At 44.8% G+C, this 24333-nt stretch overlaps 1 protein-coding gene across 5 annotated transcripts in view; it reads left to right on the top strand.

Moving 5' to 3' along the window:
• SCAF4 (SR-related CTD associated factor 4) overlaps nucleotides 1-24333 on the top strand; it is a 314126-nt gene that overhangs the window by 23626 nt on the left and 266167 nt on the right. For all 5 annotated transcript variants that reach the window (XM_030202137.1, XM_030202136.1, XM_030202135.1 and 2 more), the window contains exons 2-4: nucleotides 1220-1303; nucleotides 13606-13650; nucleotides 22677-22838. In XM_030202137.1, coding sequence (XP_030057997.1) covers nucleotides 1220-1303; nucleotides 13606-13650; nucleotides 22677-22838 — 291 coding nt within the window. The remainder of the gene's footprint in view (nucleotides 1-1219; nucleotides 1304-13605; nucleotides 13651-22676; nucleotides 22839-24333) is intronic.

Genomic DNA, 24333 nt, shown 5'->3' with positions numbered 1-24333 from the left:
TGGGAAGAGGTCAGTGTGTGTGTGTGTGGGGGGGGGGGGGGGGGGGGGGGATGAAACTTGAAAAATTACTGTGCTGATTTGTTATATTTTCTTTTATGGATGTTATTGTTCATTCTCATTGTGTGGTTCTAATAAAGGTTAATAAAAAAAAAATGGGGCAGTAAATGGCCACGCGCTAATTTTAAAATTACTGCATGGCTATTTACTGCCGGAACCCTTAGTGCCACTTATTTAGATGGTGGTAAGGGCTCACACACTTCTCATGTGGTAATCAGGTAGTGTGTGGCAATGTGGCTACACTACTGTTTACTGCCTGCAATGCCGCCCCCCCCCCCTCCCCCCGCAGTAGAAAATAGAAAATTATTTTCTACTGCGGAAACTGCATGCGCTAACTTTGGAACTATAGGGCGCCTGCTTTATCCTGGCGGTAGGGCCGATTTGACGTACGCTACCCATTTGGTATCCCTACCGTGGCTTAGTAAAACTTCCCCTTTAGGCTTCTAAGAGTGTCTAGTGGGGAATAGGCTTAATCAAGTGAAAAGTGACATGGTAGGATTGGTCTGAAGAAGACTGAAGGGAGGTAGAGATGAACAGTACAGAGTGGCTGTTATACCTTTATAGGCTATATCCATGGAATAGGATGGTGCTGGGCAGCTGCCTTGCTAGTTGAGAAGTAGTTAGTCTGTTTGCATGGGTTATCGACTCCCGCCCTTTTTGTTGCTTTTTTTTTTTTTTTTTAACAAATCTGAACAGTGTTTTGTAAAATTGTGTGTATCATGTTTTGGTTGATTAAAGCTGCTGTAGCTGTTCCTCTAAACAGAGATTTGTGTACAAAACAGTTTTGCTATTGGATTAAAATGTGAAGGAAGGGGTAATATGGATGGGACATGCTTTAAGCTTCTAGTGCTATTAGTATATACCCTCCATAGCACTAAGGGCCCTGTTTACTAAGCCACGCTAGAGGTGCGTTAGTGCTTTTAGCGCATGCTAACTGTAGGTGCCCACAGTATTCCTATGGGCGCCTACACAGCATGCGCTAATTTTGTGCATGGGCTAAAAATGCTAGTGCACCTTGGTAAACAGGGCCCTAAATTTACTAAAAAAATCCAAATAAAAGTTGCATTACTGAAAAAAATATTTATTACTACGAAGACATTTAATGCAGGCTGCAACTTTGTGTTGTCTAATAAATGAAATTTTAAATATTTTCTGTCCTTAGCTCTTCTCTCTTATGGAAATGAAGCCTCCTATTTCTCGTGCAAAAATGATTCTAATTACTAAAGCTGCCATCAAAGCTATTAAGGTAAGAAATGAAAAAAAAAATACACTCTGAAAAGTAATTTGTGCTTTTCAACTGATAGCACTGACATTATACCTTTAAATGTTTTCTTTATCATTGAACACTTGTTTTTTTTGCATGTTTTGCAAATATTTAGTGTGAAAATGTGTTTTAGAACCTGTCAGGAAATGGCAATTTTGCTAGCAAAATGGAAAAGAGTTTTGCCCAGTGTCTTTTGGCGCATTAATCAAGCATACCGCGCATGCACAGACGACTTCCCGGCCATCGCGCGAGCGTGCCTCTTAGTTCTTTTTTGTCCACGACGAGGTGACAGGATTTTTTCTTTGCTCCTTGATCTTGGCCCAGGAACAGAGTCTGACTATTTCTTTTATCTTTTTAGCAGTTTCTTTAAAAAAAGTTTTTTTTTACCCATAGTTATTTTTAGTTTTTTCCCCCCTATTTTAAGTTTCCTTTCTTTTTGACGCGGCCGGCCTTTAGGCCGCACAATCGGGTTTTCTCCCTTTTTTGTGCCCTTCCCTTTTTTGGCACAATCGTGTGGTTTGATATCGCCGAAGCCGTTTTTCCTTCCATGTCATCGAAGACACCCAGCGGCTTCAAATGTTGTACTCGGTGCAACTGGACCATCTCAGGTACCGATACCCACGCCTGGTGTATTCAGTGCCTTGGGCCCAACCATAGCCCAGCCACTTGTAGTCTGTGTCTTCGTATGAAGAAACGGACATAAGCATCTTGAGAAGCCCAACGTGAAAAGCTTTTTGGGGGTCGGTCCGGTCCTTCGACGTAGCCATTGACATGGGTACCGAGGTCATCGTCGACATTGGGAGCAGAGGTAATGGCTGCTGAGAGACCCCAACCCGTGCTGGGAGCAGTGAGGCGTCGAGTGGGTCTCCACCTGCCTCGAGGCCTCCTGTTATGCAGGCCCCCGGGACTGACCTGCATCGTACCCGGCCCCCGAGGAGGCACGAGGATTCGACATCCTCATCGGTACCGAGGAATCTCGATGGGCGTCAAGCGAAGGCAAAGAAGCACCGTCATTGATCTCCTTCGACACATGGTGCCGGGAGCTCTGAGGCGTCGCGGCAATCTGCACCCGAGAAACGTTGGCGCCGAGAGGATCGCTTCCCCTCTATACAGGAGGTGCCGATGCATCGGTCTCCTGGCAGCCCGGTACCTGCTCCCGAGGCTCGACAGATTCTGCCAGTGGCTGCTTCACCGACCCCGCAGCCTTGTCTGACGGCAGCTCTCAACGAGCGCATCAGGGCCCTGCTTCCAGAGCTTCTGGAAGGTTTGCTGGGTCAGTCTGCTTCGGTGTCGAGGGTGCTTGCGCCTTCCGAACCGTCGGCTGCAGCAGTGTCTGGCCCTTCGCCTGTGGTGAGGTTCCCGACCATGCCGCCTGTGGCATCGGCGTCAGCTACCACCCAGGTCGACTCCCCTTGGATGTTGGTGGAGGAAGCTTCACCGTAGTCCAGACGGGCGTCGACTTCTCGACATCGCCATCGAGGATGTCGTTCCTCGACGTCGAGGCAGGCTCAGTCTCGGACTGCCCACAGAGAAGTCCGATACTGAAGAGGAGTGTTCGTGGGAGGAAGAGGAAGATCCCAGGTACTTTTCTTCTGATGAGTCCTATGGGATTCCCTCTGAACCTTCACCACCACCAGAAAGGAGACTATCTCCACCTCCTTTGTCTGGGAAATGGCTACGGCTATTCCTTTCCCTATGGAGGTTGAGGATGAGCTCAGGGCCAAGATGCTCGAGGTCCTGGATGATCCTTCTCCACCTAGAGAGGCTGTAATGGCTCCTTTGCATAATGTACTGAGGGAAGTCTTTATGCAAAACTGGTCGTTCCCTCTGTCTAATCCCGTGATCCCCAAAAAAGCTGAATCCCAGTATCAGATCCACAGTGAACCTGGTTTGATGAAATCTCAGCTACTTTACAACTCCATGGTGGTGGACTCCGCTCTCAAAAGAGCCAAGAGTACTAGAGACTATGCCTCGGCGCCCCCCAGGCAGAGAAGCTAGGACCTTGGATTCTTTGGGAAGGAAGACTTATCAGGCCGCTATGCTCGCCGCCAGGATCCAGACATACCAGCTCTTCACAAGCGTCCACTTGCGGAACTCGATAAGGCAATTGTCCAGCTTGGTTGACGCACTCCCTCCGGAGCAGGCCGAGCCTTTTTGCCGGGTGGTCAGGCAGCAGAAGGCGTGTCAGAATTTCCTGGCCAGGGTTACATAGACACTTTTGATGGAGCATCCAGGATCGCTGCTCAAGGTATAGTGATACGTAGACTCTCATGGCTGCGTATCTCTGACCTGGATCATTCTGTCCAGCAGCGGATGGCGGATGTTCCTTGCCGGGGGGATAACCTTTTTGGTGAGAAAGTAGAGGATCTAGTTGACTAGATCAAGAAGCATAATGATGCTATGGATTCTCTCTCCCGCCGGGCGTCTTCTGCTACTACCTTTTCATATAAGAAGTTTTTGGGGGTGAAGAGGAGTGCTCCCTATTCCTGTTCTAGGCTTAGGTACACTCCTGCTTCTCAGCAGCCTGCCCAGGCTCAGTCCCAGCACGCTCGTACTCGTCAACAGCGTGCACCTAAGGCCACTGTGGCTCCCCAGCAAAAGCAAGAGATGGGCTTTTTACTGGCTTCAGTTCAGCATAGCCTCAGTAAACGTGTCCGTTCTGGACAATTTGATTGGGAGAGGTTAATATTTTTTCACCAAAGGTGGCCTCTCATAACCTCCGACCGGTGGATTCTTCAAATAGTCCGATTAGGATACACCCTCAATCTGGTATCCAAACCTCCAAATTGCCCAACGGGAGCTCATTCTTACAGTTCCCAGCACAAACAGGTACTTGCAGAGGAACTCTCTGCTCTTCTAAAGGCCCAAGCGGTCAAACCTGTTCCACCAGGCGAAGAAGGGCTGGGATTCTATTCCAGGTACTTCCTTGTGCAAAAGAAAACCGGGGGGGGGGGGGGGGGAGGAGGGGGTCTCATCCTAGACCTGAGGGCCCTGAACAAATTTTTAGTCTGAGAAAAGTTCAGGATGGTTTCCCTGGACACCCTTCTTCCCATGATTCAAGAAAACGATTGGCTATGCTCTCTGGACTTAAAGGATGCTTACACACACATCTCGATACTCCCAGCTCACAGGAAGTATCTTAGATTTCGGCTGGGAACACAGCACTTTCAGTACTGTGTACTGCCCTTTGGTCTGGTGTCTGCGCCCAGAATGTTTACAAAGTGCCTAGTGGTAGTTGCTACGCAGACTGGGAGTGCATGTGTTCCCTTATCTCAACGATTGGTTAGTGAAGAGCACCTCAGAGGCAGGCGCTCTACAGTCCATGCGAATGACTATTCAGGTGCTAGAGCTACTGGGGTTCGTGATCAATTACGCCAAGTCCCATCTCACCCCAGTTCAAAAGTTGGAATTCATTGGAGCTCTGTTGAATTCAAAGACAGCTCGAGCTTATCTTCCCGAGGCAAGGGTGGACAACCTCCTGTCCCTAGTGTCCACAGCTCGAGTGTCTCAACCGATCATGGCTCGGCAGATGTTGAGACTTCTGGGGCACATGGCTTCCACAGTTCATGTAACTCCCATTGCACGTCTACACATGAGATCAGCTCAATGAACCCTAGCTTGCCAGTGGTGTCAGGCTACGGGGATCTAGAGGATGTGATCCAAATGTCCACCGACTTTTGGAATTTCCTTCAGTGGTGGACGATTCGATCCAATTTGACCTTGGGACGTCCATTCCAAATTCTTCAGCCACAAAAAGTGCTGACGATGGATGCATCCCTCCTGGATGGAGCTTGGTCCTTTCAGGAAAAGGGTCTTCAGATCAATCTCCTGGAATTGCGAGCAATCTGGAATGCTCTAAAGGCTTTGAGACTGGCTGTCCAACCAAATCATTTTGATTCTGACAGACAATCAGGTTGCGATGTTATTATACCAGCAAGCAGGGGGGCACCGGATCACGTCCTCTGTGTCAGGAGGCCGTCCAGATGGGCTTTGGACACACCGTCACGGCATGTTTCTCCAAGCCATTTATCTGGCAGGCTTAAACAGTCTGGCCGACAGGTTGAGCACGATAATGCAACCTCACAAGTGGTCACTGAACGGGGGCGTAGCCTGCAAGATCTTCTGAGCATGGGGCACCCCCTCGGTGGATCTTTTTGCTTCTCAACCACAAAGTCCCTCGATTCTGTTCCAGGCTTCAGGCCCACGACAGACTAGCGTCAGATGCCTTTCTCCTTCATTGAGGAACGGGCCTCCTGTATGCGTATCCTCCCATACGTCTTGTAGGGAAGACTTTGCTAAAACTCAAACAAGACTGCGGAACCATGATTCTGATTGCTCCCTTCTGGCCGCGTCAGATTTGGTTCCCTCTTCCTTGGGAGTTGTCCTCTGAGGAACTGTGGAGATTGGAATATTTCTCCGAGGACAAGCAGGCTGCTTGTTCTCGACTGGGTGACGTCCATGGCAGCCCCAGGAGCGGAAATCTCCCTAGCAACAAAAAGCTTGCTAGAGCCTTCGAGTGCGTGGGCGCGGCCATCTTCCCGCCCATTGCACGAGAGCCCCGATCAGTTCTTTCTTTTTCCGCGGTAGAGGGTGCCTGCTTGTCGGTCTCCCTCCACAGTCCCTGTGAAAGAGCCTTCGGTTTTTTGAAGATGATCCGTTCTTTGATTGGGAGCCAGTGCAGCTTTTCTCGTAGGGGTTTGGCATTTTCGAATCGTGTTTTACCAACTATCAGCCTAGCTGCTGTGTTTTGGGCAGTCTGTAGTTTCTTTGTGAGTTGTTCTTTACATCCCGCATAGATTCCGTTGCAGTAACCTGCATGGCTTAGAACCATTGATTGTACTAGGTTTCTAAATATTTCTCTCGGGAAGAATGGTTTTACGCATTTAAGTTTCCACATTGAGTAGAACATTTTCTTTGTTATGGAGTTTACTTGGCTCTGAAGAGTAAGGTTGACATAGGAGACCGCTTGTCTGGTTTTCTTGAGCAGTGGGCCTGCATCACCTCAGACCAGTGGGTCCTGGAGCTGGTAGCAGATGGCTACAAGCTGGAATTTGCCTCCCCTATCGCAGATATTTTCTTGGAATCTCCCTGCGGGGCTTTCTGGTGCCACAGGAAGAGGTAGGCCTGGGGGGGGGGCTCTCTATTTTGTGCTGTCCAAGAAAGGTGGTGCTTCTCGGCCCATTCTTGACAAGGGGTCAACAGGGTACTTCAGGCCAATTTCAGGATGGATACTCTTTGGTCCATGATTGCCTCGGTTCAACCTGGCGAGTTTCTTACCTCCCTGGATCTCAGATCCCTATTTTTACATCCCAGTTTGTCCTCCTCACCAGCGATTTCTTTGGTTTGCGATCTTGGGCAGGCATTTCCAATTCTGAGCCCTGCCTTTTGGCATTGTCACAGCCCCCGGAACCTTTTCTAAGGTGGTGGTGGTAGCTGCAGCGTCATTCCTCCACTGCCAGGGCTTCAGGGTCCATCTTTACTTGGACGACTGGTTCATCAGAGCTTCTTCGTATCAGGACAGTTTGGAGGTGTCCTCCAAGGTGGTCTCTCTTCTTCAGTCCTTGGGCTGGGTGATCAGCTTCTCCAAGAGTCACCTGTGGTTCCCTCACAGTCTCTTGAGTACTTGGGGACCCGTTTCGATACTCAGGTGGGGAAGGTTTTTCTCCCTTCCTCCAAGATTCTGAAACTCCAGTCCCAGGTGCATCTTCTTTTGAACCATCCCTCCACTCTGGCGTGGGATTACATGCAGGTACTGGATCCATGGTGGCGACACTGGAAATGGTGCCCTGGGTGCGGGCGCATATGAGGCCACTTCAGGCTTCCCTGCTGCGCCATTGATCTCCACTGCAGTAGAATCTTTGGGTCCCTGTACCTTGGATGTGAGTGGTGAGAAGCAGTATGTTGTGGTTGGTTTGGGGCAACCTTTTGAGGGGCAAGTCCCTGGCAGCCCCGGATTGGGTGGTGGTAACCACAGATACCAGTCTGTTGGGCTGGGGTGCACATTGTCTACACCTTGTGGCCTAGGGTGAGTGGTCTGCAGGGGAGGCCATTTGGCCTATCGAATCGTCTTGAGCTCCAGGCGATTCGGAGAGCACTGGATTTGTTTGCCCCAGTGATTCGTCATCAGCCAGTTTGAGTGCTCACGGAAAATTTGACAGCGGTGTCTTTTGTCAAAAGGCAAGCGGGCACTCACAGTGCCTCTCTGGCCTTGGAAGCTCAGCTTATTTCTTTTTTTTTATTTAGAACAATTTATAATAATTCACCAAAGATAAGTTTGTCAAGCACTTTGCCATGATTTACAAGGAAACAAAATATTTAGTGATTCTTCCCTCTTCTACAAATATTTTTACAGGCATTAGTCCACTTGAAGAAAGGGAGACTGATTAATACACCATAACCTGACTTGTATATATCTCTCTATATAAAAGGCACCACCAACGTTCTATGAAGCCTCCAGCCGGAAGTGTGAAGGGGGAGAGATATCCGGTTTCCCCATGAGTGTCTGCCTCGCCCTCTCTGTAACACAAACAGTCAGTGAAGGAAAACCAGCAAAGCACGAAATCAAATCGCTCTCTCTGTAACAGTGCAGGACTCAGAGGGGGGAGGGGAGAGAGGGCAGAAGGCAGGGACACACACTCCCACATGCACACAGAAGAAAACCTTGCTAGCCCCCGTTTCATTTGCATCAGAAACGGGGCTTTTTTACTAGTATATATATAAAACCTGACTTGTGTGTATATATATATATATATATATATATATGTATATATATAACCTGATTTGTGTGTGTATATATATATATATATGTGTATATATATATATATATATATATAAGAAATTGAAAAAAAAAAAAGGAAAACCAAGATCTTATTAACTACATTGTAACTCTTTTAAAATCCAAAAGTCATTACAAGTCAGGTTTTAGGAGTTCTTGCATCCAAAAGAGAACGAAGTTGTGAAGGTTCAAACAAATGAAAACTAACATTATCAATCTGTAAAACACATTTACATGGAAACCTTAACTGAAATTTAGCACCCAAATTCAAAGCTTCCTGTCGCATAGACAGAAATTTCTTCTTTTTTTCCTGTGTCCATCTAGAGACGTCAGGCAATATCTGGATCTTTTCTCCCATAAAAGTAACTGGAGCAGATTGTCTCAGTCTTAGCAAAGCTTCCTTATCTTGAAGAAATACAAGAGAGACCAATAAGGTGGCTTGAAAATCCACCTCGTGATCTCTCTAAAATAGCTGAAACATTTAAGCTATCAGAAGATGAATCCGCCACTATTTGACCTTTTAATCTGGCTTCACGAATAGATGAAATTGGTAGTTAATAAAATTTTTGTATTGGAGGAAGCCCAGTTTCAGGATATTGGAGAACTTCTTTTAAAAATTTATGAAATAAGTCCCTAGAGGAACTTAGTTTAACAGATGGAAAATTTAATAGTCTCAAGTTTAATGATCTAGCTCCATTTTCTAAGTTCTCCAGATTTGCAATGAACTACATTTGGATCTTGTAACAATTTGTTCTACTTCTTTTACTTGGGATAAAGATAGTTCACACTCTTTCATACTAGACTCCTGATGGATTTGTCGAGATTGAAGTATTTCAATCATTGAGGAATTAGACTTTGAACTGGTGACAAAAGTACGGGAAACCTTATGCAAGGACTCCGTTACCTTTGCTGGTCTTACCAACGGTTGTAGAGCTGCCTCAGGACTAGGCCGCATTTCACCCACCATCAGCGTTCTAGTCCAGACAAATTCAGCCCAACATCTGAAGAGGTAGCTGAGAGGCTCCAATTTTCGGGGGAAACCCCCTTCTGGAGCGTTGTATCATGGGGAGGCCCCTCCTTAGCCCGCTCAGTGACCCCGACTTCCAAGGTCTCAATGGGTGTTCTTCCCGACATGCTCATTGCTCCTGGAGCCTGCTGCTCTGGACTTCGTGGGCAAAGTGAAATCTCACTTTCCTGACCGTGACTTCTCTCTGTGCCAAAGGAGCGCCCTGAGATGCAGTTGGCATTGCGTATGCTGTGATTGGTGGCTGACGAAGAGTTGGGATCGTAAAGGGTAAGGAGGGAACGCCTCTAATCTTTCCCTTTCTCTTTGGCATTATTGGTTCAAGAAATAAGTTAAAAGGAAAAAAAAGCCCAGAGCTCAGCATAGCATGTCTGACCTCGACGCCATCTTGATCAGTCGCCTTAGCTTCTCTTTTCTTGAGAAGAGAGGAATCTTCTGGAAATCTGGGTGGTGCACATTGCGGGCTCTGTCAACATTCAGGCAGACTTTCTCAGCTGGCACTTGTTGGACCCGGGAGAATGGGAGCTCTCCAGCCATGCTTTTACTCTCGTAACCTCAAGGTGGGGGTCTTCTGTCATTCAGTTTCATGGCGAAGAGGGACAATACCAAGCTCCGTCTCTTCTTCAGCCACTGGAGGGAGTTGGGCTCTGAGTGTGGATGTTCTCCTCCTTTGGCAGTAGGCCATCCGACTCTCCTGTACGTGTTTCCTCCCTGGCCTATGGTGGGCAGAGTGTTGAGGCTTGTGGCGCACCATCCGGGTTGAGTGCCTCTGGTGGCGCACTGGACTGGCCCAGACAGCTGTGGTATGCAGACCTCGTTCGCTTTCTGGTGGACGATCCCCTTCCTCTCCCTGCAGCACGGGGCCGTCTTCAGTGGCCCCTTCTGATGGAAGATCCGTCCTGCTTTTTGTTTTATGGGCCTGGCTGTTTTGTGTTTTGAGGAGAAAGGGTTATCTCATTGTTGTCGGTACTCTTGTAGGCTAGGAAATAGTCGATGTCCACAGCCTATGCTAGGTTGTGGAGGCTTTTTGAGTCCTGGTGTGAGTGAGCTCTGTCTCCCTTCTGTGCTTCTTTCCCTCTTATTCAGGCCTTTCTTCAGGATGGCTTCAAGAGGGATCTGGCCTTAAGTTTGTTCAAGGTTCAGGTAGCAGCTTTGACCTGTTTCAGGGGGGGCGTGTGAACAATTCTTCATTGGCTGCTCATCTGGATGTGGTTTGTTTCTTTAGAGGCATTAATCTCTTGCAGCTGTCTCCTTGGCCCGTTAGTTCACAGTGGTATTTTAATTTGTTCCTGAAATGTCTTAAGGCGACACCCTTTGAGCCGCTTCATGGTGCTACTCTAAAGGATGTGACTCTTAAGACTGTGTGTTTGGTGGCTATTTTATCGGCCAGGCAAGTGTCAGAGATTCAAGCGCTCTTGTATCGGGATCCTTTCTTGGTTACGGGGTGTCCATCCGTATCGTTCGTTCCTTTTTGCTTAAGGTGGTATCTCCTTTCCATATTAGTCAAGCAGTGCTTCTTCCTGCCTTTCACTGGGAGCATTGAGTCGAGTTTTCCTGACTATGTCTTCAGAATGTTCGACGGGCCCTGTTGCGTTACCTGGAAGTTACTAATGACTTTCGGATCTCGGATCATTTGTTTGTTTTGTTTGCTGATCCGCGAAACGGCCAGGCTGCTTCAAAGGCAGTGGTTTTGTGTTGGATGAAAGAATCAATTTCCTTTGCTTACATCTCTTCTGGGAGACAACCTCTGGTTGTGCTCCATGCTCATTCTTTTCGGAGGTTGGCAGCTTTGTTCCTGAGTTCTTTTGGTTGAGAATTGCAGATCTGCTGCTTGTCCTTGGTTCATACTTTGCAGGCATTACTGCCTTGATTGGCGGCTCAGAGGGATTTGACTTTTGGGGCTTTGATTCTTCTTGTGGGAGTTTCTGGCTCCCCACCCTGTGAGGACTGCTTTTGTAAATCCCACATGTCTTGATTTGGTCTGTTGTTATGCTAAGGAAGGTAAAATTAGTTCTTACCAGATAATTTTTTTTCCTTTAGTGCAACAGCTCAATCCAGGAATCCCTCCCTTGAGCTGTCTCGGTTTGTCTGTGGTTGCTTCTTCTTTTTTTTTTTTCTTTTCTCATAGTTCCGGTCTATGGATTGAAGTTCATCTACCTTCAGGGTGCACAGAGGAAGGAGACCCTGTGCCGGCTGGTTGGCTTGCTTTTTTTCACTGCTTTTTATCTGTATACTGGGAGGTGGCACTGGGCAACAGGGCTTAAGGCACAGTGCAGCTCTGTCCTCTTATCTCCACCTGTTGGTGGACGGGCACAACCCACTTGTCCTGGATTGATCTGTTGCACTAAAGGAAAGAAAATTATCCGTAAGAACTAATTTTACCTTCTGAACAATTGAGTACTATCCCCTCTCACCAGCAGATAGAGGTAGAGAAAAATAAATCAGTTCTACCAGTGTCATCACCATTATTAGCTGGTGGTGTCCCCTGGAAATAATGCAGCACTTTCTGTACCCCAGCAGATGGTAGGTCGTGATATGTGGTGCTGCTGGTCTCTGACCTAGCTCCCCTCTCTACTGGTCAAGTTCGTTCAGTATGGTCAAGCCTAAGGGCCATTCCCAGGTTATCCAAGTCTCTGGACTGGACCTGGTTGAGCACGAAGCTTAAGAACATAAGCATTGCTCTACTGGGACAGACCGAAAGACTATTGAGCCCAGTATCCTGTTGCTAACAATGGACAATCAAGGTCCCAGAACAGCAAAACGGATTTTATTCTGCATATCCTAGAATAAGCAATGTTTTTTCCCAAGTCCATCCTAATAATGGCTTATGGACTTTCTTTTCTTTTAGGAAATTATCCAAACTTTTTTTAAACCCTGCTAATCCAACTGCTTTTACCACATTCTCTGGCAACGAATTCCAGAGTTTAATTACTCATTGAGTGAAAAAATATTTTCTCAGATTCATTTTAAATTTACTACTTAGTAGCTTCTTTGCGTGCTCCCTAGTCCTTGAATTTTTAGAAAGAGTAAACCTGTTCCACTCCACCCTGATATCATTTCTACATCGGTCTGTTCATGTCAGCTTTTTTTCTCCTGTCTTTTCGGAAGGAGGACTATCCCACAGATTACAGGAAGCTTTGGCTATTGGATGTTCGTTGGGTTCTCCTCTGTTACTTGCAGATATCTGAGTTCTGGCATTTGGACCATTTGTTTGTACTTCTCTCAGGACCACGACGGGATGATGTGGCTTCAAATCGACTATAGTCCCGTTGATTAAGGATGTGATTACTCCTGGTTATATATTGACTGGCCGTGCTCCTCCGAAAGTGTTGTGGGCCCATTCCACGAGAGCACAGTCAACATTGTGGACGGAAACATATGTTCTGTCCCTGGACGAGATCTGTTAGGTAGCTTACTTGGGCCTCTGTGCATACTTTTGTGAGGCATCATAGAGTGGATGTGGCCGCAAACTTGGATGCTTCTTTTGGAGTGTGGTATTATTGTAGGGGATGGCACCTTCCCACCCTCTTTAGGGATTGCTTTTGGACATCCCATCAGTTTCTGGACTCATCTGCTGCAGAAGCTAAGGAAGGTAAAATTACGTCTTAACTGATCATTTTCTTTCCTTTAGTCACAGCAGATGAATCCAGGATCCCTCTCTTTTTCTGCTGTGTTGTTGTGCCTTGTTTCCTTTACAACCAAGTTACATCTTTCTCATTCACTCATCACAAAAAACAAAACAAATTAATCAGACAACTATAAGTTACAGCGCTGTTTGGTTTGCTATAGTTTTTAGTTGGTGAGGAATGCTTCCGTGTTGTTTTTGCCTGATTCTTCTTTGTGATGACACATACTGACTGATGGAGGGGCTTGGTCGTTCAGTATCCCTGACTTCAGTCTAGTAATCTCTATCACCACCTGCTGGTAGATGGACACAACCCACCAGTTTCTGGATTCATAATTTTACCATACTATTTATTGTCATGATTTTATAGCTCTATTGTAATTCTATTTGTGAGCCCATTTTTATTATATACTCAGCCATTTGTTCCATAGAAAGATAAAAGGGGTTTCATTATTGTGAACCATGATGCATGTGTGTATATAAAAATTAATTGTCTTAAGTTCTTTTGCTGGTTTTCCTTTTCTGAATTTTAGGGATCCATATATTTAGGTTTAGATGCTTAGGGCTCTTTTACCAAGCCACGCTGTAGGCACGTAAACTTTTTAGCCCGTGCGCTAACGATAGATACACCCATTATGTTCCTATAGGTGTCTCTATCGTTAGTGTGCTTAGTGCACACTAAAAAGTTTGCATGCCTACCACGCGGCTTAGTAAACAGGGCCCCTATACTGTACTAGTGTTTGGAATTTCTCTTACTGTGCTTCACAATTTTATTTAAAACATCTACAAAGTGATTTAATTTGATATTTCACTAATGGATATTCTTAGTAACAAATGCAATATATATATGTTTTTTACAGCTTTACAAGCATGTTGTCCAAATTGTGGAGAAGTTTATCAAGAAGGTAATTTACTATTTGATGATTTTTAATTTTTCCTGAAACAATATTAGCTGAAATATTTTTATAACTTTAATTTACTGTTTGTACTGTTTAATATGCCATTAATATTGTATTCCTGATTTAGCTTATGTAAGCCACATTGAACCTGCATCCAGTGGGAAAATGTGGGATATAATTGCTTTTAAATAAATAAATTTGCTATTCTTCGAGTGTACTTTCCACTATGCTTCAAGCTCGACGTCGCTTCACGTCTCTATCAGGGCTTGGAGAGTGTTTGATGCATGTTGTGATGACTCGAATATTTCTCCCTTTCAGGCCTCAGTGGCGCAGATTCTGGATTTTTTACAGCGTGGTTTAGAGAGAGGATTAGCGCTCTCTTCACTTAAAGTTCAGCTGGCGGCTTTGTCTTGTTTCAGGAGGCGAGTCCAGGGAAAGTCTTTGGCTTTTGGATGTGGTTCATTTTTTAAGGGGAGTGGGTCTGCTTCATCCTCTATCGCAGTCAGTAATTTGGTCCTGTTGGCTCTTTCTCATGCTCCTTTTGAGCCTTTACAGTCCTGTACTTTAAAGGATCTGACTCTCAAGAGGGATTTTCTGGTTGCTATTGCTTCAGCTCAGAGGGTGTCAGAGTTGCAGGCCCTTTTTGTCGTTCTCCGTTTTTGAAATTTGCTAAGGACTGAGTGGTGTTGCGTCCAGTACCTTCCTTTCTTCCTATGGTCCTGTTGAGTTTTCATGTGTTCCAGTCCTGGATTCTTCCGGCCCAGAGGAGCAGCGTCTGCTAAACTATCTCGATGTCAGGAGAGCACTCGGATGTTATTTGAAGGTTACGGAGGAGTTCCGATAGTTCGCTTGTTTGTGTTGCTTGGAGGAGCTCAGAAGGGCTTGGCGGCCTCTAAGCCCACTCGTCTAGATGTCTTAAGGGAATGATAGCTTCAGCCTATCTTCCAGCAGGTAAACAGGTTTCTGAGGGCGTGAAAGTTCATTCTACTAGGAGGCAGGCAGCTTCCTGGGCTGAGCGTTCTCTGGTTCTGCCCTTGGAGATTTGCAGGGCAGCGACTTGGTGGTCTTTGCACTCTTTTTCTAAGCATTACAGATTGGATGTGCAGAGTCGTCAGGATGCAGTTTTTGGGGCGCATGTTCTCACTATGGGGTCGCTGGGGTCCCACCCATAATTTCACTGCTTTACTTCCCATCAGTCACAATCTGGAATGCTAAGGAAGGAGAAATTAGATCTTGTCTGCTAATTTGCTTTCCTTTAGTTCCTCATCTGTACAGACAGATTGCAGGTTGCTCTGTATGCATGGACAGTATCTTAGAGCATCCCCCCTTAGCCCAGATTAGGTTAGCTAACAACTGGTCCGTTTTATTACCATGATGATGCAACATGTATCTATAGTAAGCTTGCGACTTTGTAGCCCACTGATATAGGAGTGAGTTAAGCGCTGTCTGGAGCTCTAAAATCTTTTGTTTGTGTGTAGTAGTACGTGTATGGCTGAAACGCTGACGAGCCACACAGTTGGCGACCAAATCACAGTATCTCCTGATCTCTTGCCTTCCTAATGTAGTAGCCATAGCTAATAATTTCTCCTCGTAATACAGCTTTCGCTGCTTCCCAGTAAAGTACCGGGTCAGTTGCGTGTCTCGCATTGTTGGTTTTATCATCCCTCCAACAGCTAAGAAGGCAGTTCTGGAACACTGAATTTGTATAATGTTCTAAGGGAAAAACCCAATGCCTTTCCCACTGGGCTCCTCTTCTCGTTCTCCAATCCATCCATACCCAAGCATGGTCTGATAACATAGGGTCCTATAGTCGCCTTAACCACTGACCCAAAAAGTTGTCTCGAAATCAACAAATAATCTATACAAGCTTGCGTGGAGTGTAGTCTTTCTCCTGAGGGTGGAGCACCTGCCATACATCTATCAGATCCAATTGGTGGTACATGTTAGGTATTCCTCTACTGGATTGAAGATGTGTAGAGGCTGTAGAGAGTGATTTATCCATCATTGGGTCCCACACTGAATTAAAGTCGTTTCCCCCCCCCCCCCCCCCAGATACAGAAGACTACCCACCTTCTTCATCTGGGAGATGCAGAAGGTGAGTAGTCATAGTTATATAAACTTTTTGGTCAAATTGGTTGGGAGCGTAAATATTGCAAAATATCAATTTTTGGTGGTCTGTCATCACCTCACAGATCAGATATCTACCATAAGGGTCTACAACTTTAGTGTGGATTTGTTCCGCTACCCCTCCTTTCTTCCTTTGTGCCACAGCTGCTACACATTTTCCCACCCGCCATGTTTTCAGTTTGACATGTTCCGCTTCATAGATCAGATATCTACCGCAAGGGTCTACAACTTTAGTGTGGATTTGTTCCGCTACCCCTTCTTTCTTCCTTTGTGCCGCAGCTGCTACACATTTTCCCACCTGCTATGTTTTGAGTTTGACATGTTCCAGGTCAGTGAGATGTTTCCTGTAAAAGGGCATTGTCAATCTTATGGCATTGTAAGTGTTGTAAGATTTTTGTTCTCTTAATGGGTTATCTCCCCCCCCCCCCCCCCCCCCCAACACACACATTCCAAGTTACTATGTACACTGTAAAAAAAAAAAAAAAAAAAGCAAAACAGTAGAAGGACCATCGGCATGCACAAAACCAATGAATGTCCCGGGTGGACCATCCCAGCCTGCAGCCCACCCAACGTATCCTTCTCCAAGCACTGAATACTTACATCCTCGTCCCAGCAGCTACATTCATCCTCAGAAGTGAAGTGTAACATCCTTCCCCCATCTCAACAAATAGAGCCTTCAATCCATGTCCCCAATCCCCCCAAACTCAACCCAACTTCCCCCCCCCCCCCCCAACTCAACCCTCCTCCCCGATCCCTGAGTTCCAACCATAGGAACCTTCACGTCTAATGCCTCCTCATTCTTCATCCCCCTAGAACCTGATATAGTCAAACACCATTCCACTCCAAAGGAAATTAGCATAAGGTTAGATTATCTGTGTGACAAAGAAGTGGGAGGAAGAGAGCAAGAGAGAAAAAAAACATCAAAAAACTTACACGTCAGTCAAAGTGCCCCTTGGCTAATGGTGCGGGATGCCAAGTAGGTTACATAATGGCCCCCTCTAAATATCCCCCTGCGACCCTCTAAAATTATGGCAACAATTCACTGTACAGTCAGATCAATAGAAAGTTGGTTTCCCAAGCAAGTCTAAAGATCCAGGGGTCGCTCCACTGCATCACTCCTACATCAGGAAGCCAGATCGGTGACTCGCGTCCTGAAGAGCGATTCTCCATAGAGTGGTGTCAGCAGATCCTGTCAGGGACCGCAGATCGTCTCTCGAATGCAGTCAGGACTGTCTGCAGCATCCACCTTAGAATGTAAAGGAGCAATTGGCAAATGGTAAAGCTAGGTCAAGGTCCATTGCCACGGGAACTTCCACTAAAGGGTCCAATAGGGATCCCCCTATTCGTCATCTCAAAACTCCACCTGCTCGCAGTACTCAGTTACCGGTCATGTCCTGTACAGGCAGATCAGTCATTGGGGGGAGGGGGGGGGGGAGAGAGAAAAATAAAAGTAATCAATCTTCTTTGGTTGTTCTCTCGGCATCTTCAGCCCTGGGAAGATGTGGGTGCAGCTTCCTTTCCCTTGATCCGTTGCTGGTACACCTGGGCTTCTTCCACCATGGTGTAGATCTGAGTAGCATCATTGTGGGTCACACGCAATGTGGCAAGGTAAAGCAGTGCAAAACGGATTTTAAGAGAGAAGAGTTTTCAGCAGATAGGGCCAAAAGCCGTACGGTTTGTCGCCACCCCCGCATAGTAGTCCTGGAAGCATAAAATGCGCTTGTTGTATGTCAGCTCTTTCCCAGTCCATACTGCCTGCATAATAGCTGTTCTATGTGCAAAATTAAGAATCCGAAGGATACCACTCGAGGTCTAGTAGATGTGGTTTGTCGGGTACCTATTCAATGTGCACGTTCCACCCTGAGTCTGGGAGTTGTAAGTTCTCGTGTTAGCCACAGTTTCAGAAATCCATTAAGTTCCTTATCTGCAATTGTTTCAGGTAGGCCCACCTGGCGGAGGTTATTCCTCCGACACCTGTTCTCTAAATCCTTTACTTTACTTTCCAGGTATGCCACCTGTTTAACCAGGCATGCATGTGAGTCCTCTACTGTAGTGATTTGGCCCTCCATTATACTGGTTCTTGCCTTAGCTTGCGTGATCTTTAGTCAATTTCTCCAGCTGGAACTGCAGCTTTAACAATTTGGAAGCTATCGGAGTCAAACGCCTTTCCAGCATATCCTTCAGGGCTGAAGTCATCTCCGTTGTGATTTGCCTGCCAGCCTTGGAGACACCGCCATTTTGTCCTCGGTCACCCTGCAGCAATTTATTTCTTTAGTTTGCAATCTCTGTTATTGCGGCCCAAAATAAGAGGATTAGGCCTTGCCGAGAGACCGATGTCCTCCCACGATCGAAAATAGATCCAAGAGTGATCTGATGGCTAATTGCTGCAGGGATTGGAATGGAGTAGCTGGAGAGGCTGTCACCAGCAGCCGCTCTCGGTCATGGTGTCACGTGATCTTCTTTTTAGTCTATTCAGTTCATGGCTGTCCTTAATGATATGCTATCCCTCCACCAATTCAATCCACCCTGTCACTGCAATATAATTTGTACCTTGGTGTGACAGTGTCCCATTGGTTATCTTCCTTCTACCAGGTCTCAGAGATGTCTATTATATTTATCTTTCCATTTAGTGGAATATATTCTAACTCGCCCATCTTATTTTTTAGGCTTCTGGCATTTCAAACAATGTTTGTTGTTCCTATTTACAACTTGCCCAGCTGACAGTGATAATTTGCAATCTTGAAAATCTTTCTGTTCTATAGTTACACCTGGCCTACTATGGTCTTTATTGCAACCTCTCTATCGGGATGCTCTGTGTTCCTGTTTTGGTGATATCTTTTAAAGATGCCTTTTTCTGACCATGCGCTTTTGAGCAACTGTTGGCCTTTCCCCAACTTCTAGTTTAAAAACTGCTATATTTTCTTTAAAAATGTTGATTAAAGCAGCCTGGTTCCACCCTGGTTAAGGTGGAGCCCCTCTTTCTGGAGTAGGCTCCCCCTTCCCCAGAATCTTGCCCAGTTCCTAATAAATCTAAACTCCTCCTCCCTGTTCCATCGTCCCATCCACATATTGAGACTCCAAAGCTCTGCCTGTTTTTTTGTGTGTGGAATGGGGAGCACTTCTAGAAATGCTACCCTGGAGGTTCTGGATTTTTCTACGTAAGAGCCTAAATTTGACTTCCAGAACCTCCCTCGCATATTTTCATGTTGTTGGTACCTACGTGTACCAAGACAGCAGACTCCCAGCACTATCTAAAATCTTACCTAGGTGATGCGTAAGGTCTGCCACCTTCATACCAGGCAGGCAAGCGACCAAGCAGTCCTCAGGTCCATCAGCCACCCAGCTAATGATCAAATCTCCATCTATAGCGGCCATTCTAACCCTTCCCTCCTGGGCAGAAGCCCTTGGAGACACATTCTCGGTGCATAATGCAGGGCTGTGGAGTCGTGGAGTCGGCAGCAATTTTGGGTACATTGAGTCGAAGTTGGAGTCGGCAAAAATGTACCGACTCCGACTCCTCATACATTTGAATAAAATACTTCTCTGCTGTGAATAAAGCTTAGTACCTAGTTGTTTCACTAGTGTGAAGTCCAGCTGAACTATTTTGCTGGAGAGCTTCCCTCTGCTCAGTCTCCCTTTGCATTTACTGACCTGCTGTAGAGCACCTCCTCTCTGACCCTACAGTGAACTTAAGCTCCAAGAGAAGATCATTCAGCACACACAGATAAGGCAGCAGAGAGACTCCACCCAACTTCCTCTCTCTCTGCAAGAAGAGCTTTATATTTTAGTGGAAGTGGCACACCATTCACAATGGCAAAAAGAATGTCAGGAAACATGACAAAGTCTGCTGTTTATGAACACTTTACAATATCAACAGATGGGAAACATTATGTATGTCAATGTATTATAGAAGATGATGATGGTGAAAAAGCATGTGATGCAAAAATTAGCAGTTTCAGTGGTTATGAAAAAAATGCACCTACAAGAGCATCAAATTTAAAAAGACACTTGCAGCGTTTCCATCCTAAAGTGTTAGAAGCTGTAAATGAGAAAGATAGCAATGAAAACATTCCATCTACTTCAGGGTCAATAAAAGATCAGAAATCTACTGGAGGCCAGACACAACTATCAAGATTTTTTACAGCTGACAAAGTTACTATAACAGTGACACCAGAAAAATTCAAAAACCACATCATTGAAATGGCAGTAAAGAATAGTATACCACTATCTTTTTTTTTCACAACCAGCCCTTTTAGGCTTAAATGGAGAAATGGCTAAAAAGCTTGGAGTTTCTCTGGAACGAGAAAGTATAAGGAAACTTATACTTGAAGAGGCCAAATGTAAGAAGGAAGAACTAAGAAAAAGTCTGAAGGGTCGTTTTGTCTTTATTAAAATGGATGCATGCACACGTCACAGAGTCAATTATTTTGCAATTAATGTTAGATTTGCTGATGAAAACAAAAAAACAATAACTCGGACATTAGGAGTAAAGGACACTCAGGCACATCATACCAGTGAGTATCTGCAGAAGTTAGTGGAAGGTGTTTTAGAAGATTTTGAAATTAAAAAGGAACACATTCTATGTATTGTAACTGATAATGCTTCAAATATGTTAAGCACAATTGAAAAAATGAAGGAAGTTGATGAAGAAAGCAGCATACAAATATCAGAAGATGACAGTTCTGCAATTCAAGAAAGCTGTGAAAGTTTGGATGATATTGCTGAAGAAGCATCTATGCTTATTACCATTAAACATATGCGTTGTGCTGTTCATACTCTGCAACTAGCAATAAGAGATGGATTGAAGGATCGTCATGCGGCTACACTAATTAGCAAGTTGAGGCAAGTAGCTGTTGCAGCCAGGATCCCTAAAACAGATGCTATTCTGAAGAGACTTGCTGGAAAAGGAGCCATTTTGGATCAAGCAACGCGCTGGGGAAGCACTTACTTGATAAAGCGTTTGCTTGAATTAAAAGACTTTCTTGAAGAACTGGACAATGTAAATGTTTCATTAAAAGAAAACCAGTGGGCTCAAGTTACAGAATTAGGCTACTTTCTTACCCTTTTGCTGTTACCAAGAAGCTGCAATATGAAGATTTAACACCAGGTAAATTCTTCTTGGAATGGAAGGGCTTGATATATAACCTTAACAAAAGTGGGGGGTTAATTGCTGATGGCATTGTATCTTCAATGAGGAAAAGAGAGGAGCTCTTGCTGGATAATCAAATTCTCTTAGCTGCTATTTATGTTGATCCAATGAGCCGAATTTTGTTGAGCAGTGACCAAATTGCTACAGGAAAACAGGCACTCTATGACATAGCAGTTCGCATGAAAGGGTTGCTACCTGAAACTCATAAACCACTGGATGAAGCTAAAGCTATAAATACTGGTGGTAATGGTAACTCAGGTTCATCCTCTTCAAATGAAGAAGAGAATTTTCAAGCCTATTTGGACAAAATGGAAGCTTCAGAAGCAAAGCGATGTCGGTTAAGCATGGAAAAGCAACCTGTAAATGTCCTATAGAAGAAGCCATCATTGTTTATCCAGAGATTGTCAGTGATGCAGCTAGAACCGTAACTGCAATGCCACCCACCCAAGTCAGTGTTGAAAGACTGTTTTCAGCACTGAAAATAATCAAATCAGATTTAAGGGCTTCTATGAAGGAGGATATGGCAGAAGCAATTCTGTTTCTAAGAACAATATATTAGTTAATTTTGGATTATGTTTAACAGCTATTCTACAGCTATATATGCCAAGTTTAAATAATAAATAAGTTGTTTTAGGTTTTCCAAATGTGTTTGGTTTATGTAGGTTAACTTTGATTTTGTTCTAATTTCCAAAGGATGTTGTTCTAGAATTTCCAAAGGATGTGGTTGTTCCAGATTTTTATACTTGCTAATGCTATGATGACTTTATACTTGATAAAAAAACCCAATAAACATAACCTTGTGTTTTTATGTGTGTTTTTTTTGTTTAAACTTTTAGGATTAATGAATATTTATAGTTTCTTTAATAAATAAAATAAAAAGTCACAGTGACAGATTTTAAACCCAAACATTAACATGCAGCCTTGCATGCTGCACTCTTTCAGTCAACATGCAAAAAAAATACATATTAAAAACTGAGGATTCGGAGTCGAAGGATTTTTGTACCGACTCCACAGCCCTGGCATAATGTATCTTATTTTATTACGTCTGAAATGAAGTAAAGTAAAAACAATAAGTATGTGGAAAAGGCAATGTTAAATTTAAATCAGATTTTTAGCACTCTTAGTACATTAAACCCCCTAAGCTAGAGATGTACTAATTTGTAGGCCAACAAGGAGTGAAATTCCTTTTAGCAATAAGTGATGGTGTGGCAGTATTAAAAGCACTGACCTATTCCAAAAGTGATCTTTGTTACTGCTAAATTGATTTTGTCCCCCTCCCCCACACCAATTTTTCTGAAGATGCATACACAATAAATTGATGAACTGAAGCACGTGCACTTGAATTAAGCCAGTTGAATTGTTTGCCCTTTTTGTGTTTTGTTTGTTTCAAAGAGTTAGCTTTTCTCTCAGTAGCATATAAATAAAGCCAAAGCAAGGATTTTCCAAAGTGGGCACTATCATGTTTAAATAAGTACATTGTTTACAGTATTTGTGTATAAGCTATTTGTTCTGGAATACTTAACTGCCTACTTGGACCATCTATTTACGTTGCTTTCATTCTGTGTAAGACTCAGAAAAGGCAGAAGCTTCCTCTACATAGTAGGAATTTCTGGAGTAAGTATTGCTTTTGGCTTTACCTTGGAGAAAAGCTAATGTGGAGCTCTGGGAAATATTAAAATAAGTTGTACTTTTACAAGACACTATTATTACATTGAGGCAGTCTGATGGCCTAAAACTTTTTTTTTTCCCTTTTCAGTGCAAACCAGAATTCAAAGTTGCAGGATTATATGTTATTGACTCCATTGTTCGTCAGTCTCGTCATCAATTTGGAATAGACAAGGATGTTTTTGGGCCAAGATTCACAAAAAATATTACCGTCACATTCCAGTGTTTATATCTCTGTCCTTCTGAAGACAAGGTAAAAGTAATGTTTAACATGAGTTGATGAACTGGCTTGGTAACTCAGTGGGATTATATGCTGCATGGAAGGACTTGAGTCTGATTTCTGACTCAGGTCTTCTGCTCTCTGAGTCAACTAGGGATGCTGTAGAGACAATATTCACAGGTCCAGGGGTGAGCTGTTAGTCACTGTGCAGTAGCAATATTTCATAGTCAATATGGGTCTTCTAGAAAGAGCTGGGATATGTAGCCTTGACTGAGGTTACACATCCCAGCTCTTTCCAGAAGAGCATGATGTTCCCTGGTAATTGCAAATAAAGTTGTATGACAAGCAGATCTAGCCTTTCAGTTGAACTGGAAACCTGCAAAAGCAGTTGGGGGGGGGGGGGGGGGGGAGAGAAATAGTAACATGGTATTTGCAAATATAAGTAAGTAATTGTTTGGATGAGCTAGAAACAAATGTGAAATTTGCAGTAAAAAGTAGGTTTAACTTTCATCAGTTTTTATTGATGACTCAAACATAACCAACACAAATGTTTCATGACAGAAAATATTTGACCATTCAGTATAGTTCAGAAACATGAAGCCACTGAAATGGTCCACCAACAAGTATTTCCCGTTTATCCCCCTTCACCCTCAACCCACCCCCGTGTTGTAAAGCTACAATCCAGCAATAAGCATAGTATCAAACCCCTCCACCTTTAATACCCCCCAAAACCCCTTAACCCTCTCCTCCCCACCTATCCCCCGATGTTAAAACAACACAAAGCCCCCCCCCCCCCCCCCCCCGAGCACACTGGAGCAGGGAAATTAACAACATAGTACTTCCTTACCCTTTACCCCCCCCCCCCCCCCAGGTACCTTCACTGTTAATTGTGGATCTTACAAGGAGTCCAAACTCATAGTAGTCCAATCGGCCAGTCAACTCCTTCACATTACTTTGATTACCAAACTTCTACCTCTGGGAGGCAGAGAGGACAAATAGGATCCCCAAAGGTTCAGAAAGCGAGTTTTATGTTTATGGGAACCTCCCTCGCCTCTCATGTTACCAGTTGATGCAGTTGATTGCACCACAGCCAAAATTCTGGGGTTGTATCCGAAACCCAAGTCTGCAAAATGCATTTCCTTGTCATCAACAGCAGATGAATCTATTAACCGATGGGTTTTTTCCGCCTACCAGCAGGAGGAGATAGAGAACACTGAAAAGACACAGTGACCCTGGACGGCTAGCTCCTTCTGCCTTCAGTATATCTCTATCTCCCAGCAGGTGTGGATGTCGCTTGATCAGCTCCTGGATCTCTGCCTGGGGTGGCTCCTGTGCTTTGCCAGTAGAGTTGGGGGTCTTGTGGCGGGTGGTGCCCACTTTGAAGGCATACTTGGTTTTGTTCCCTGCCCTGCCCTGCTTTACCCCATCCCCACTCCTCCCGGAGTCCCTCGTTTGCGGCCTGCCTCTAGCTTTCCTCACAGTGTAAAAAAAAAAAAAAAGGCGCGCTTATACAGCGTTGCTGTTTCTG

Source organism: Microcaecilia unicolor, chromosome 4 (assembly GCF_901765095.1).
Source record: "Microcaecilia unicolor chromosome 4, aMicUni1.1, whole genome shotgun sequence".
Classification (NCBI taxonomy): Eukaryota; Metazoa; Chordata; class Amphibia; order Gymnophiona; family Siphonopidae; genus Microcaecilia; species Microcaecilia unicolor.
This window is presented reverse-complemented; position numbering and strand designations above follow the sequence as displayed.